This window comes from Mesoplodon bidens (genome assembly GCF_964165515.1).
Source record: "Mesoplodon bidens genome assembly, chromosome: 18".
In the NCBI taxonomy this organism is placed as follows: domain Eukaryota; kingdom Metazoa; phylum Chordata; class Mammalia; order Artiodactyla; family Ziphiidae; genus Mesoplodon; species Mesoplodon bidens.
The window spans coordinates 19,359,003-19,373,971 of NC_138175.1; the positions used below are offsets into that span (position 1 = coordinate 19,359,003).

Sequence of the window (14,969 nt, forward strand, 5' to 3'; positions counted from 1 at the left end):
TCTGTTTCCCCTGGCACCAAGGGAAGAAGGCGGAACTGAACCCAGGCCCAGAGCCGGCTCCCTGAGGCTGTGCCCCTTTCCGGAAATCTATGGCCACCCCCATTGGCCAGGCTGTCCCTCCCACTGACCCTGGGGCCCCTCCCACCCCCACTCCAGATAAGGCCAGCCCAGGGCTGCTTCACTGGGCACTAGGCACAAGGGCTGGAATGGGGCCGCCTGGCTCCCCACGGCAGTGGGTCCTGCTGCTGCTGGGGCTGCTGCTTCCCCCCGCCGCCCCCTTCTGGCTCTTCAATGTGCTCTTCCCCCCGCACACCACGCCCAAGGCTGAGCTCAGTAACCACACACGGCCCGTCATCCTCGGTAAGCCCCCACCAGGCCCCTGATACACCAGGGCAGACCTTGGGGAACCTGGGCCCCAGCCCCTGGTAGCAGAGCCTGCCGAGGCCCTTCGGCCCTTGCATTAGCCCTGATCCCTGCCTCACCGTCTGGAGGGGCCAAAGGCTTGTCCTGCAGAGAAATCAACCCCTTCTCGCACCACAGTTCTCGTGTCTCAGAGTTGTCTCCCGGAGGTGGGTGGAGTAGAGGGTGGGTGTGCCTGAGGGCTTGGCCTGGGCATTACAAGCTGTGGTCAGCTGTAGCCACTGGACCCCGGTCCAAGCCCCACCACTCCTTCCTCCACCCCCACCCCGGCAAGGACAAGGTGCCCAGCCCAGGAGAGCAGGAGAGGCTCATCAGGTCCTGCCCCTGCTCCTAGGCCCGGCCCCACTCCCTCATACTATTTGTTCTCCCCTTGGACTTTGGCAGTGATGGAGAGCCACGCTACATGTTTGCTTGGTGGGGGCAGGGGTCAGTGGCCTTGGCCCCTGTACCTTCCCTGACTGAGGGGAGCCTGGGCTTTCGGGGGACGGGGTGGGGGATATGATCAGAAATAGAGGATCTTGTCCTTCGTCCCTGGGGGTGGAGGGTGTGGGAGGTGAAAGGGTGGGGCTGGTCACTGTAGTGTCGGGGAGGTGAGACCGGGGTGGGGTCCACTGCAGGGAAATGGGAGGGATCCAGAGTGAAGGCTGGTGCCCGCAGTGCCTGGCTGCCTGGGGAATCAGCTGGAAGCCAAGCTGGATAAACCAAATGTGGTGAACTGGATGTGCTACCGCAAGACAGACGACTTTTTCACCATCTGGCTGGATCTCAATATGTTCCTACCCGTTGGGGTAGACTGCTGGATTGATAACACCAGGTTCGTGCCATTCCCTCTGGCCTAGCCCCCCACCCTGCTCCTTGGTTGCCGCTCCGCTGACTGTCCCGCTGCCCCCAGGGTTGTCTACAACCGCAGCTCTGGGCGAGTATCCAATGCCCCCGGTGTACAGATCCGTGTTCCCGGCTTTGGCAAGACCTACTCTGTTGAGTATCTGGACAACAGCAAGTTGGCAGGTGTGTGTGTTGCAGGAAACTGTGGGGCTCTAGGCTTGGTGGGCTTGCAGGAGCCACGGCCAGAACCCCCAGTGCCGCTGCCTCGCCCACAGGTTACATGCACACACTGGTTCAGAACCTGGTCAACAATGGGTATGTGCGGGATGAGACGGTGCGGGCCGCCCCCTACGACTGGCGGCTGGAGCCCAGTGAGTGTCTCTGTGCCTAGGGGACTTGGGGCAGGGCAGGTGGCCCCTAGTCCCAGCTGTGCTGACCCATCCACCCCCCCCGGCAGGCCAGCAGGAGGAGTACTACCTGAAGCTTGCTGGGCTAGTGGAGGAAATGCACGCTACCTACAGAAGGCCTGTCTTCCTCATTGGGCACAGCCTCGGCTGCCTGCACTTGCTCTATTTCTTACTGCGCCAGCCCCAGGCCTGGAAGGACCGCTTCATCGATGGTTTCATCTCTCTTGGGGCTCCCTGGGGTGGCTCCATCAAGCCCATGATAATCTTGGCCTCAGGTGAGAGGGCCTCTGATCACTTGTGTCCCATGGGGAGGGATGGGGGGTGGAATGAAGCTGACCGTGGGCCTGCCCTCACTCCCGTTTCTTCTCGCAATGCCAGGCTGGGGGTGTTGTCTACCACCTCTGGGGCACAGCCCCTTTCATTGGCCCTCTGAGAGCAGTGAGCCTGGCCTAGACCATTAGAGTGTCTCCTGACAGTGTCTCAGTGATGACAAAGGGGAAGTAAACAAAGAGGAAGTTAATCCCAGCAATCTGACTCATTGCTGAGGTCTGTTCCTTGTAGCTTCAGGTCCTGCCCACTCAACTTTTGGCTGCCTTCTGCTCCCAGGAGCCCCTCTGCCCAGGGATCTGCCCTAAGCCAGGGCCAGACCCCGGGAGCCCCTCATGCCCTTCCCCAAGGAGTGGCATAGCTACCACCTGCGGAGCACCCACTGTATTCTGAGCACAGCCAGACATGGCCTTACCCCTAGGAGCTTAAGTGAAGGAAACACTCCCCAGACTATATCAATGAGTGTCAAACAGAGATTGGTCTCATTTCATTCTTCCCAGAACACAGCTCTGAGCCCTGTGCAGCACAGGCCACAGGGGCCAACAGACACTTGCCTGAGAGAGAACTGCCGGCACCATCCCCCACTGTTCACACACACAGGAAACCCCTCCCTGCCCGCCTGCTGAAGCTCTGCAGCTCTCCCTCACAGAGGTGCCTCTAGGGCTTCTCACTTAACAAGTACACACGGAGCACCTCCTGAATGCCAGGCCAGTTCTAGTCCATGACTTGGAGTCGATGTTTGGAGTGGGCAAGACAAGGTTGAGCATCCAGCTGAGCTTGGGCTGGGGGGCAAGTTGTGGGCCGGGGGTAGCCAGGACTGGCTCCCTGCCCCACCTTGCTCTGTGTCCACAGGTGACAACCAGGGCATCCCAATCATGTCCAGCATCAAGCTGAAAGAGGAGCAGCGCATGACAACAGCGTCCCCCTGGATGTTTCCCTCCAGCCAGGCATGGCCCGAGGACCACGTGTTCATTTCCACCCCCACCTTCAACTACACAAGCCGTGACTTGCAGCGCTTCTTTACAGACCTACACTTTGAGGAAGGCTGGTACATGTGGTTACAGTCACGTGACCTGCTGGCAGGGCTCCCAGCACCTGGAGTGGAAGTATACTGTCTGTATGGCGTGGGCCTGCCCACACCCAGCACCTACATCTTTGACCATGGCTTCCCCTACACGGACCCTGTGGGTGTGCTCTATGAGGACGGGGATGACACCGTGGCCACGCGCAGCACCGAGCTCTGTGCCCAGTGGCAGGGCCGCCAACAGCAGCCTGTGCACCTGCTGCCTCTGCCTGGGATACAGCACCTCAATATGGTCTTCAGCAACCAGACACTGGAGCACATCAATGCCATCCTCCTGGGTACCTACCGAAATAGCACTGCCGTACCCCCAACTGCCAGCCCAAGGCCCATGCCCCCTGAATAAAGACCTTCCTTTGCTGCTATAAGCCCTGACGTGTGTTATGGGTTCAGGGAAAGGCACTAAGGTCCTCACACCAGGATTCATTCATCTGCAGACCTGGTGCTTTGTGGAGCATAGGGCAAGAAGAGCTTTGCTAGAGCCTGGGATTGAATTGGGCACCTTGAGATGTACAGCTTCCCACTCTTCTGGTTGAGCTATTTAAGCAGCCTCTCTGTGCCTGCCTCTGCTCTGGGCATGGGGACTGGAGGGAGCTGCACACACAGCTGTAGAATGGGGGTACGTGGAGCCTAGGGTGCAGGATGGAGAAGATCTGAGCTGCCCCTCCTAGCTCCCAAAAGGGCAGGTGAGAACCCACCTCTAGACAGAGACTTTTAAATGCTAGGTGGGTGACAGAGGCACAAGAGTTTAGCATCTAGGAGAGTGACAGCCACTAAATAGGTCATTTCAATACTGAAGATTTAATTAACGGAGCTAAGTGATCTGAGAGAAAAGTTTAGGGAGGAACAAGGTGGGGATTCTTGTGGGTCAGGGAAGGCTTCCCAGAGGAGGTGGTGCCTGTGCTGAGATCAGATGGAATGAGAAGGGTAACTGTAAAGACTGGTTTCAACCTAAGAGCAGCATGCAGCTGATACAGGGTTTAACCAGGGAAAGAGTGTGACCAGATCGCCAATCTAGAAAAGAGCCCCCTCTCTGCAGGGCAGAGTGTAGCCTGGGGTGGAGGGTGAGGGGCAGGAAGTGTGGGGAAACCAGAGAGGCCAGTGCAGTGTCCAGGGGAGAGAGGATGCTAGCTGAAACAAGCAGTAATTAGGAGAAAGAAGTGGATAAAGGGTCATTTGGGATGTGAAATAAGGCTTAGCCATGGGTAGAGCCCAGCATGCCTATGAGCCACCAGATGGACACCTACGGTGCCCCTCTTGAGAGAGGGAAGACAGCATCCGAGACATGGAAGACGGAAGGATCAGCATCACCTTAGCCAAGGACTGAGCCTCGGTGTTTGAGGTTTTAGGAAGAAGGCAAAGGTAGCAAAAGAGGCAGGAGTTGGGAGAATGACAAATGGCAGCCATGACTGATGCTGTTGGAAGGCCACTAACAATGAGAACAGAGACCTGGTCAATGTGACAGCCTCAGGGCATTGGGACCTGAGGTTAGGGTTGGGGTCAGGGTAGGCAGAGCTCGGGGCTCAGGCTGGACAGTGGCCAGAGAGGAGGGATCTGTCCCTCTGTTCAGAGGGCCCAGGAGCAGCATGGAGAGCCAGGCAAGGGGCATCTCCCCCTTCCCAAGCTGCCTAGGACCAGAGCTGAAGGTGAAAGTGAAAGAGAAGATGCAGAAAAAAGGGGCTGGCATGCTCTGAGGGAAGGTGAAAGCGAAAGGAGAAAGCTCAGTAGTGCAGCCCGAGAGAGGTCAAGGCTTTGGCCTTCCTCCCTCCGTGTTGATCCCACTCCTCTGACCCCCTGCCCACCTGGAGATGCAGAAGACAGCGCTAGAACCCCAAAAGGGCTTCTCCTTCGAAAACTGCGAAAGGTGAGTGGGGGAATGGTTGGTTCCCCAGCTGCCTACGCCCTCAGTGGGGGCTTCCGGGAGTGGGAGCCCCAGGGTCTTTAACATTCCTGAGGGCGAGGGTGGGGGAAGGTACGTGTGTGGAACGACTTGGGTTCCCAGGCTTACCCGAAAGGTGAGGGAAACCGCGACGGAGTTAGGGGATGTGATGACGGTCCCAGAAGAACTGAAACCTGGGTTTCTCCCCTCCGTTTCCAGAAACGCAGCCTTGGAACGCTCCCTCCCGGGGCTCCGTGTCCCTCATGCACGCAAGACCGGAACCACCATCGCAGGCCTTGTGTTCCGAGTGAGTAGGGCGTTGGGATTGTAACCCTCAGAGGAGCGGCCGGGAGTGGGAGGTGGGCACTGAGCCAAAGGCTCCTTCCCCCCCCCCCCGCAGGACGGGGTCATCCTGGGCGCGGATACGCGGGCCACTAACGATTCGATCGTGGCGTACCAGAGCTGCGAAAAGATCCACTTCATCGCCCCTAAAATCTAGTGAGCATTCCCCCGCCCAGTTCCCCCCTCAAGAACCGCCCCCTCGTTCCCATCCCGGGTCCCAGCACATCCTAGTCCCGCCCACACGAACCCTCCCTTCGCCTTCAGCTGCTGTGGGGCTGGAGTAGCCGCGGACGCAGAGATGACCACGCGGATGGCGGCGTCCAACATGGAGCTACACGCGCTGTCCACAGGCCGCGAGCCCCGCGTGGCCACGGTCACCCGCGCGTTGCGCCAGACGCTCTTCCGGTGCTGGGGCGGGGCTAAAATGATCCTGGGGTGGGGCAGTTGCGGGGAGGGCCGGGCTGAGAAGAGGCTTGATAGGAGAAAGGGCGGGGCCGCGAGGTCCGAGAGACCGGAAGAGGCTGGCCTAAGAGAAGCTAAGAGAGTGGCAGGAAGGAACGCTGGGCGCCAGACCACGGGAAGGGACGGGGCTCGGGTGTAGGGGCGGTATCGCGGAGGGGCGGGACCTGGATTCCTGTGCGTTCGACTGACCGCACCCACTCCGCGAAAAGGTACCGGGGGTACGTGGGCGCCTCGCTGATTGTGGGCGGCGTAGACTTCACCGGACCGCAGCTCTACTGCGTGCACCCCCACGGCTCCTACAGCCGTCTGCCCTTCACGGCCATGGGTGAGCGCTTCCGCCCCCTTCCCGCGAACCCCGCCCGTGGGACCTCAACGTTTATCCCGCGACTGGGAGGCCGCGGCTGACCTCAGATGCCCTTCCTGCCTGCAGGCTCCGGCCAGGATGCGGCCCTGGCAGTGCTAGAGGACCGGTTCCAGCCGAACATGACGGTGAGCGACATCTCCCCCGCCCCCGCCCCCACCCCCACCCCCACCCCCGCGTGCATTGGTGGGAAGTGCACACCCGGGAGCTGGGGAAACGCAGAGGTACCCTGGCCTACTCTAGAGCTAGGCTTCTCGGAGGTGACGACTGAGTGGAGACTGAGGGGCCAGTGGAGTGAGGGTGAAGTGCTATTCCAACAGTGCCAAAGCTTGGACTTTCCCAGAAGTCAAAACTCAGAGAGGGCCATTTGGTGTTTAGGGAGAAGGGAACAGCAGGTGGGGTCTGGAGTCTGGATTTTGTTTGGGGTGGATGGAAGCAGGAGGCATATGTCACTTTATAGGTGCTTATGGCCCAGAAAGAAAAAAGCAGTGAGCCAGGGATTGGGGGTGGGTGAACAGGCCACTGGAAGCAGAGCCACAAGTGTGACTCAGAGAAGTTTGTGAAGATGGGGGCAGTGGGAACACTGGGGTCTCTGGAGAGAGGGATACTGAAACCAGGGTAGAGGAGCCTGGGGTGGAGATGGGGGTGTAGGGAGAGAGAGGAGTTTGGGTGTGAGCAAATGGTAAATAGTCCAGCCTTCAAGATTAACCGTCTCCAGGCTGTAGCCTGAGAGTGATATTAAAGGGTCCATCAGGACTCACACACACATCTTTACAGCTGGAGGCAGCGCAGGAGCTGCTGGTGGAAGCCATCACTGCAGGGATCCTGGGTGACTTGGGCTCTGGGGGCAGTGTGGATGCATGTGTGATCAGTGGGACCAGCGCCAAGCTGCTGCGAACACTGAGCTCTCCCACAGAGCCTATAGAGAGGTAGGAGCATGGGAGATGGGGGAATCACAGGGGAGGATGGGGTGGTAGCAAGGGAAATAGGGGGCTGCAAAGAGAGGACGGGCCACTTGATGAGGTCATCCTTTCTCCTTCCCAGGTCCAGCCGGTACCGCTTTGCCCCTGGGACCACAGCTGTCCTGTCGGAGACAGTGATGCCGCTGACCCTGGAGCTGCTGGAGGAAACTGTGCAGGCCATGGATGTGGAGTGAAGTAGGCTGAGGCTTAGAGCTTGGAACAAGGAGGAATAAACCCAGAAAACACCAATACCTAGACAGATGGCTGTGTCCTTCTTGGGTGGAGGGGGACAAGCAGCCAGCAGGGCTCTGTGCCTAAGGTATCCCTGCAGGGGCCACTTCCTCCCATGGCTTCAGTGCCTAGCCTAAGGGGTGCACTTTACCCATCACCTTAGGCATCTACCCCTCCAGAACCCCAGCCCTGGCAAGTATCACAGGCTCAAAGTGGAAAGCCCCCCCTCCTGACTCTGCACACTACAGAGGCTCCCCGTACCACTCCCATGCCTTGCTCTTGCCCTGTAGTCCTCTGAGGGCTGTTGTACAACTCAAAAGGTCCTATGTACTGCCCCCACATAGAGCCTTTACCTGGCTCAACAGTGGCCAAGGACACAGCCTACAGCTCTCAGTCAGACCCCCCCATCCCCACTGATGGCTAAAATGCTGGTGGGGGAGCTGCTCCATGATTCCAAGGGCAAGTTCTCACAAGCGCACTCCTCACCGCTGCAACGCCTTTATCTGTGAAACCCCTCTGATGACCAGGCATACCTGAGGTGCTGACATGATGCTGAGCTTCTGTTTGCACATGTTGGGCTGTGACTAAGGGGATTGACTCCAAGTTTTCTGGGTGCCAGGGGTCACAGGACTCGTGGGGAGAGATGACATGACACATTTATCCAGCAGACTTTTGCTGAGCACCCACGGAGTGTCAGCCCAAGAGCAGGGTGCTAGTGGAAGCATCCTGCCTTGGGAGAGAATGGCTGAGCTCCCCTGGAGCTTTGGAACTGTTAGAGAGAGTCTGCCCAACCCCTGGGGAGTGTCTACTCCAGGCTGGACATCCCTGGGTCCCTGATTATGCTTTTTCCCTCAGTATTTTATTATGAAAATCTTAAAACATAAAATCTGGAAAAAAGTTGAACACCTATATACCCACTGCAGACTTTACAATTAGTATTTTGTTATATTTGCTTTACCATGTATCTATTTATCCTTCCCTCTAGTCAGCAATTAACTCATCTTATTTTTTTGACTGATGTGTTCTTGAATCAGCCAAAGCCCTCACACCCCTAGAAGGAGGCAAGCCAACTTACCTGTTGCAACTTTGCACACAGGGGTGTCTTCTCTCCCTCGGTTCAGGCTCAGCTTGGGGCTCTACAGTGAATGGACTGTAGATACCAGGGGCTTGTCCATGGGAGCCCCAAGGCCTGGAGGCTGTCAGAGATTTGATGGCTGTCATCCTTCCACCCCTGATCTCCATCCAGGATCAGCCAGTCACCAAGGGCTCATACCTTGCCCTCCTGTGCACAAGGCCCCTCCTAGGTGTATCATCTCATCACGAACAGTGTGGGCTTTGGAGCCAGACAGATGAAGGTATGGGTCCAAACACACCATGTGGCAGGAGAGTCAGCATCTCCCTGAGCAAACCGGGGCACCCATTCCAAGTTGATGAGCAAACCGTGACACCCATTCCAAGTTGATCACTGAGGTGATAGGATTTGCAACCCGCCAGCACCCCCGTCCTGGCCCTGGCCCTTCCACAGCAGAGCTGGTGCAGGTGGACATTCCCTCTACCAGTCAGGAACACCCCTGGGTGCTGAGCAGGCTTCTGTGAGTTTGGTGCTCCTGATAGCCCTGGGAGACTTCACTGATCCCAGCCACCAGGTGGTTACCGTTAAGTCTAACCACAAGTCCTTGGCACCTGGTGCTCAACATTTGGGATGTGAGGTGGTTCAGGGATCCAGTCAGGGGCCAGGCTTTGGGGGGTGGAGGAGGTGAGAGCCTCACACCTGGGCTCTGTCTGGTAAGTCAAGGCGTGGGTGGAGGACTTTGACCTAAAGAGACCCTCCTCCTGCCTAGAGCATGGCTGGGAGCTGAACCTCCACAGCTGCCTGGCCTCAGTCCTGGGACTTTGGCTCAAGGATGAAGAGAACCATAAAGCCAGGCCCACTTCTCAATCTCATGCCTGCCACAGTGTTGCTGCTCAGCCTCATCCTTACCGTGGTCCTCCATGGCTCCTCCTGGGGTGAGTGGGTCTGGCCCAGCCCTGACTGAACAGCCTTAGGGCAACCCAGCTCCCAGCAGCAGCCCAGGCTTCCTGCTCAGGGGCTCAGGGCAGGGGCCAGGCTGGCTAGAAGGGAAGCAGGTGGACAGAGTGGGCAAAGGAGAAAGGATGTGGCAAGGCTGGGAGGAGGCAAGAAGGGGTCAGGGGCCAGTCTCCCAAATGGGACAGGAGCTTGGGCTGGGCCCAAGAGCCGGGGAGGGTTTAGGAAGCTGAGAAGCAAAGGTTGGACGTGTAGTTTAGGAAGAGCCTTCTGGTTGCATGTGGGGTATGGACCGTTGAGGTCTGGAGGGAGTGCAGAGGCTAGGAAGGAGACAGGAATATTCCTGGGGACAGGGAGAAAAATGGCCTGGGATTGGGGGTGGGGTGGAGTTGGGGAATGGTGGGGAGTAGGTTGGAGAGAGATGAGGAAGAATGGACAGAACTTGGGGGCTGGGTGGATGGGGCCAACTGAGATAGCTATAGAGGCCCAGAGGTGCTCAGGGTGAGAAGGGGTAGTGATGAGCCCTCTTGATCTGGACCCCTCTGGGGGGCACAGCCTGGGGGCACCCAGGAGGAGGAGAGGAGAGGTGTGCTGGGACATGGGAAGCAGGTCCTCACCAGCCCAATGGTCAGGTTACGGCGTTCCTGCCATCAGACCGGTGCTGAGCTTCAGCCAGAGGATTGTCGATGGGGAGAACGCAGTGCTGGGCTCGTGGCCCTGGCAGGTGTCATTGCAGGTACATGCACCCTGGGGGTGGGGCAGGGTTTCAGGTGTTTCATGCCTGGGTGTAGCCTGGGCCCACCCCCACTTCTGACCCCTGATGCCAGGACAGCAATGGCTTCCACTTCTGCGGTGGTTGCCTCATCAGTCCTGGGTGGTCACTGCTGCCCACTGCAATGTTGTGTGAGTGCTTCCCTTCTACCTGCACCCCCCCAGCCCCCACCTCCCCGCCTCCTTGCCCTGGAGGCCCCTCTCTTGTCACTCTGCCTTCCTTGTGGCTGCCCAACCCCACTCTCACTGCAGCCCTGGCTGCCACTTTGCCATCCTGGGCGAGTACGACCTATCATCCAGCACTGAGCCTTTGCAGGTTCTGTCCATCTTGTGGGTCAGTGCTTGGACTGCAGGTGGGGAAGGAAGAGTGAGCAGTGTAGGTGTGTGGGCTCTGGGGGTGAGGAATTCAGAGCAGGCCCTGGCCTAGTCCCCTCAGCACCCATCACCCTGAGGGCCTGTGTCCACCCCCATCCTGCATGGCCCCTTTCTGGCTCCGCAGGCCATCACGCACCCTTTCTGGAACCCCACCACCATGAACAATGATCTGATGCTACTAAAGCTCACCTCCCCAGCCCAGTTCACAACACGCATCTCACCAGTTCGCCTGGCTTCCTCAAATGAGGTGCTGCCTTAAGGCCTCACGTGTCACCAATGGCTGCGGCCGCCTCAGCGGTGTGGGTAGGAACTCGGGCCAAAACTCTGGGTGGGAGGGCAGGGTGGGGACAAGTCATCTGGGACCTAACCACCCACTCCCGGCCCACAGGCAGTGTGACTCCCGCACACCTGCAGCAGGTGGTTCTGCCCCTGGTCACCGTGAGTCAGTGCCAGCAATACTGGGGCTCACGCATCACCAACTGTATGATCTGTGCAGGGGCCTCGGGGCCTCCTCGTGCCAGGTGAGCACTGGCACCCTGTCCTGTCCTCTGCACTGTCCTGTGGCACTCCCACCCCCCACACTGACTTCTCCCCTCTCCTTCCATCAGGGTGACTGGAGGCCCGCTTGTCTGCCAGAAGGGGGACACGTGGGTACTCACTGGTATTGTCTCCTGGGGCACCAATGACTGCAACGTGTGCACGCCTGCCACGTACACTTGGGTTAGCAAGTTCGGTACCTGGATCAATCATAGCCTACAGCCAAGCCCACCACAGGCCCTCTCCCCATCTCAGTCCAATAAAGACCCCAGGCTCTGCCCTTTTGTGTATGCCTGTCTGTCTGCCTGGTTCAGGGAAAAGGAGAGGCTCTTGGAGGCCCCATTCCCCAAGCGGACTTTGTCTTCTGGCACGGCAGGTGTTGAGGAGTCAGGATCCTCCTAGACTAGCTGTGACCAGGCTGGGCTCTCCCCACCTCCCCACCGCCTCCTGGGCAACCTCTTGTCCACAGCAAGAGACTGGGCTGTCGGAATGAATGGGCAGCTTTCCCTGGGGAAGGCAGCCTGTTTATTGAGTACGAAGGATACATTTACAAACTTGAGTACACAAAATAAATAACTGCACATTCTCCATCCACAGTCCATGGCATAAAGGCCCAAGTCTCCAAACTCCCTCTGTCCTACCTTCAGGACCAGGCCCATCCTGGCCAAAAGAGGAAATAAATCCCCAGAGGCACTTGGGGAAGTAGGGGGAATTCTGAGGCCATGGGGCTTGGGCTTTCCACTGCCTTGTGCTAGGAGAACTAGAGACAGGAGGAGGGGGTGTACAAGGCACGAATGACTTGGCCCAGAGTGGTCTCTTTTGGCTTGGTTTCCCACTGGAGGTGGCACATGCAAAAAGAGGAGGGCCTAGCCCAAGGGAACCACTGGGAGGAACTGAGAGCCAAACCCTCCCTGCTGGCAGGGGACCTGCAGTCCAGCTAAGGCTGAAGCTGGGCCCTGGCTCCTTCCCACCCACTGAAAGCAGCTGTGGAGGGACAGGGCTTGGGTTCCAGCCCCGTCTGTGGTGGTGGGGAGGCACCATGACTGACAGCAGGATGGTCTGGCTCAGACCTCTGGGAAAGCAGCCACCCAATTCCACCCACCTCTCGCAGGTGCTCCCTCCAGACGGAGATTCAGCGGGGCCCAGAATGGAAGGGTAATGCTGTGAAAAGAAGCAGGGACAGGCTGGACTGAGCAAGGCCACCGTGAGAAGGTCAGTGCCCCAGGCACTCAGGGTTCAGAGGCAGGTCACACAGTATGGCTAAGTTCCAAGGGGAGCTGCGCAGAAGCTCAGCAGAAGGAGATAGGGTTGAGCACCCCGGGGACCCTCCCTCAATGCAGCAGCTCCTTCCTTCCGACTTCCTCTTGGAGGATAAAGGGAGAGCATGGTGCTCATTCCTAGGCCGCCCATACGCATGCCAGACACTAGATGGCTCCTTCATGCAGCTGCAGAGGAGGGAACAGCAGCACCTGAAGGGAGAGGCAACACCAAGGGTGGAACCAAGGCTGACACTGGAATCCTGATGGGGCTTCTCCCTCAGAAGCCCCTGCCCTTTGCTTTGGCCCAGGTGCCCCCATCCCCCAGGTAGCAGCAGTGGGGCTCCTTTTAACCCCGCACAGTTGGGAAGGAGGCACCTGGGGAATAGAATGGGCATCCGAGGGGGAGAGGGAGGTGACAACAGGCTCTGTAAAGAAGGCACTGAGTGCAGTAGGCTGGTGGGCAGGAACTCTCATAGTCAGAGAGAGGCTGAAGCCTGGAGCAAGCCTGCTACCAACATGGCCACACAGGCCAGAGGGCCAAGGACCATTCCATGGTCCTACCACCAGAGATCCTGGCAAGTCCTGGGGCCGGGAGGGGTCCCTGGGGGCACCATGAAGGAAGACAGATCTTGGCTGGGAGGTGGGAGGCTGTTTAGACTTAGCCAGGGGCTGAGAGTCCAGCCAAGGCACAAGCTGTGGGCCTACCTGGGCCTCTCACTGGAGCATAATCATGAGGATCAGGATGCCATGGAATGTGGGGCCGGGGGAGGGCAGACAGGAAGGCTTGGTAGAGGAAAGGGGGGATTCCAGAAGTAACTGTCCCAAAGAGTCCTGGGACCACAGGACACCCTCTACCTGGCACTGCATGCTCCTTTGGTCTAGGGAAGAGCCAAGAGGTGAGGAGACTGAAGGCCAGGCCCTGCCCTTCCCCCAGTATGTACCAGAGCAGTTGTCCAGCAAAAGGAGCATTAGTGCCAGACCAGGCTCCTTGTTCAGGGGGCTCGTATGCCCCAGGGCTCCCTCCACTCTGTCGCACCAGACTCAGGCCCAGGGTGAAGATGGGGACTGCTGAAGGCACAGAGAAGGGGCTGGGGCCATTCACCTACCACTGACCATACAGACCTATCTCTAGAGAGGGCGGTGGGCCCAGATGGCACAGCAATGTGTGGCCAGGCTGGGGCCATGCCATGTCAGCACCCCAGCCTGGCAGCTCAGCCATTGTACTGCTGCTGGTAGCGCAGGTTGAGCTCCCGCAGCTCTCGCTCCCGCACTCGGCGAGACTTGTTGGATCGTGTAGAGCGGCTGGAACGCGTGGACTGGGCAGATTTGGTGCTCTGGCAGCGCGAGGAGGCGCGTTTGAGGAGGTTCTGGGAGATGGAGCGGTGCAGATTCTTCATAGACGAAGAGGCTGCCATGCTCACCACCCACGGATGCCTCAGGGCCTGCAATGCTGTCATACGGGCGCCGGGGTCCACCGTCAGCAGGCGGTCAATGAAGTCCTTGGCCAGGTTGGACACACTGGGCCAGGGCTAGAAGCCAAGGACAAGCATTAGAGCGAGCACACTCAACATTGCCCTCAACATCCCGATGATGTCACCTACACAACACTCAGACCTGTCCAGTAGCCCTGCACTCTCCCCCTAGAGAGAGGAACTGCCCGGCTCCTCCCATGTAGAGCATTCCGGGCCTCCCCTTCCCATCCAGTGCTGACCCAGGCCACTGAGCAGAGGCTGTTCTCTGAGTGACAAGGAGTGTGATAGGAGGAGAAGGATCCACCCCCTCCCTCAGGAGCAAACTTCAAAGGTGCCCTGGACTCAAAGCCTGGTTCAAGGAGGTGGCCCCCGTCAAGACCACCCAACCTACCCTAGGACCACCATAACTCAGGGCAATTTAATGAGAACGACCCAAACCTTCCACCATTATCTTGAGCCGGACTTAAGCTCCCATCACTGGATGCCCATACCGGGCCACTTCCTAGTCCTTAAAAACAGGGCTCGCCCTCCCTTCCAACTGAAAAAGTGGCCAAAGTAATCACTGCATTCTCTGCATCAGCCTCAGCCTCAGCCTCTCAGCCATGAGGAGAAAAGGAAACAATTCAAGGCAACTAGATTTCTCCATCTGCTGGGATGGCAGGGGGATCCTGGGAGCCCAGCAGGGATCAGGACTCTTCTCAGGGGTGCTTCTCATGTCTGCATGACCTAAGCCACACAGGGGCTCCTGGCAGTACCCTGTGCCAGCCTCGTTTTAGTACATTCTTTCCTCAGCACAAAGCCTGCTCTGCTACATGCACCCACGGCTGCCTCATCTCAGCCACACACCGAACAGCCGTCTGTCTCAGGGCCTCAGCCTGCACAAACTGTCTTCACCTGGCTGAATCCTCAGGTTCTCAGGTTAAAGGACACTTGCTCACACTCGCTCTCTTAGCCCCCAGTGCTAAGCAACTATTCGAATAATTTCAAGTTTATTGTTCCCATTAGACCATGCTTAGCTATTCACCAGTGCCTGGTGCCGGGCATACAGGAGGCACTCAGTAGATAGAGGCTCAGCGAGTAAACAACCCATGCATGGCACCTGATGGGTGTCCTCTCCTGCAGCTGCTTCCAGGATGTGGGGCTCAGATGCCCGGGCCCTTGACTTATTCTGCTGAAGGAGGGCAGATGCAGCACTTCTCCGAGTCCCTGCGTCTCTTAGGAGCACTCTGGCA

General features: G+C 58.3%; 4 protein-coding genes across 4 annotated transcripts in view; 3 read left to right on the plus strand and 1 right to left on the minus strand.

Moving 5' to 3' along the window:
• The first annotated feature begins 82 nt into the window (after positions 1-82).
• On the plus strand, positions 83-3,447 carry LCAT (lecithin-cholesterol acyltransferase). Its single transcript, XM_081217783.1, has 6 exons — positions 83-360; positions 1,078-1,234; positions 1,313-1,428; positions 1,521-1,616; positions 1,703-1,927; positions 2,832-3,447. Exons 1-6 carry the CDS (start codon positions 90-92, stop codon positions 3,404-3,406), a joined length of 1,440 nt encoding a protein of 479 aa, XP_081073909.1. The 5' UTR covers positions 83-89; the 3' UTR covers positions 3,407-3,447.
• A 1,310-nt stretch (positions 3,448-4,757) lies between these two features.
• PSMB10 (proteasome 20S subunit beta 10) lies at positions 4,758-7,315 on the plus strand. The gene is made up of 8 exons (XM_081217795.1): positions 4,758-4,924; positions 5,159-5,246; positions 5,340-5,437; positions 5,546-5,686; positions 5,953-6,068; positions 6,174-6,232; positions 6,882-7,033; positions 7,149-7,315. Exons 1-8 carry the CDS (start codon positions 4,869-4,871, stop codon positions 7,258-7,260), a joined length of 822 nt encoding a protein of 273 aa, XP_081073921.1. The 5' UTR covers positions 4,758-4,868; the 3' UTR covers positions 7,261-7,315.
• A 1,020-nt stretch (positions 7,316-8,335) lies between these two features.
• On the plus strand, positions 8,336-11,408 carry CTRL (chymotrypsin like; the record flags this gene model as incomplete). Its single annotated transcript, XM_081216001.1, is given in 9 exon segments — positions 8,336-8,652; positions 9,139-9,304; positions 9,879-10,059; positions 10,594-10,724; positions 10,726-10,772; positions 10,858-10,968; positions 10,971-10,990; positions 11,078-11,082; positions 11,084-11,408. Coding segments are annotated over 9 exon segments (1,131 nt in total). The 5' UTR covers positions 8,336-8,507.
• An 82-nt stretch (positions 11,409-11,490) lies between these two features.
• The window catches only part of PSKH1 (protein serine kinase H1), a 37,510-nt gene continuing 34,031 nt past the window's right edge, over positions 11,491-14,969 (minus strand). Inside the window, exon 3 of the mRNA XM_081217784.1 lies at positions 11,491-13,794. Within this exon, the coding sequence (XP_081073910.1) occupies positions 13,477-13,794 (318 nt within the window). The 3' untranslated portion in view covers positions 11,491-13,476. The remainder of the gene's footprint in view (positions 13,795-14,969) is intronic.

What these genes read in the sequence shown, in the direction of transcription:
- LCAT (XM_081217783.1), top strand. Translation starts at nt 90, where the DNA reads ATGGCCACCCCCATTGGCCAGGCTGTCCCTCCCACTGACCCTGGGGCC. An exon ending in CACACGGCCCGTCATCCTCG is followed by an intron (nt 361 to 1,077) that starts GTAAGCCCCCAC and finishes TGGTGCCCGCAG; the next exon opens with TGCCTGGCTGCCTGGGGAAT. An exon ending in GGACAACAGCAAGTTGGCAG is followed by an intron (nt 1,429 to 1,520) that starts GTGTGTGTGTTG and finishes CCTCGCCCACAG; the next exon opens with GTTACATGCACACACTGGTT.
- PSMB10 (XM_081217795.1), top strand. Translation starts at nt 4,869, where the DNA reads ATGCAGAAGACAGCGCTAGAACCCCAAAAGGGCTTCTCCTTCGAAAAC. An exon ending in TTGCGCCAGACGCTCTTCCG is followed by an intron (nt 5,687 to 5,952) that starts GTGCTGGGGCGG and finishes CTCCGCGAAAAG; the next exon opens with GTACCGGGGGTACGTGGGCG. An exon ending in CCCACAGAGCCTATAGAGAG is followed by an intron (nt 7,034 to 7,148) that starts GTAGGAGCATGG and finishes TCTCCTTCCCAG; the next exon opens with GTCCAGCCGGTACCGCTTTG.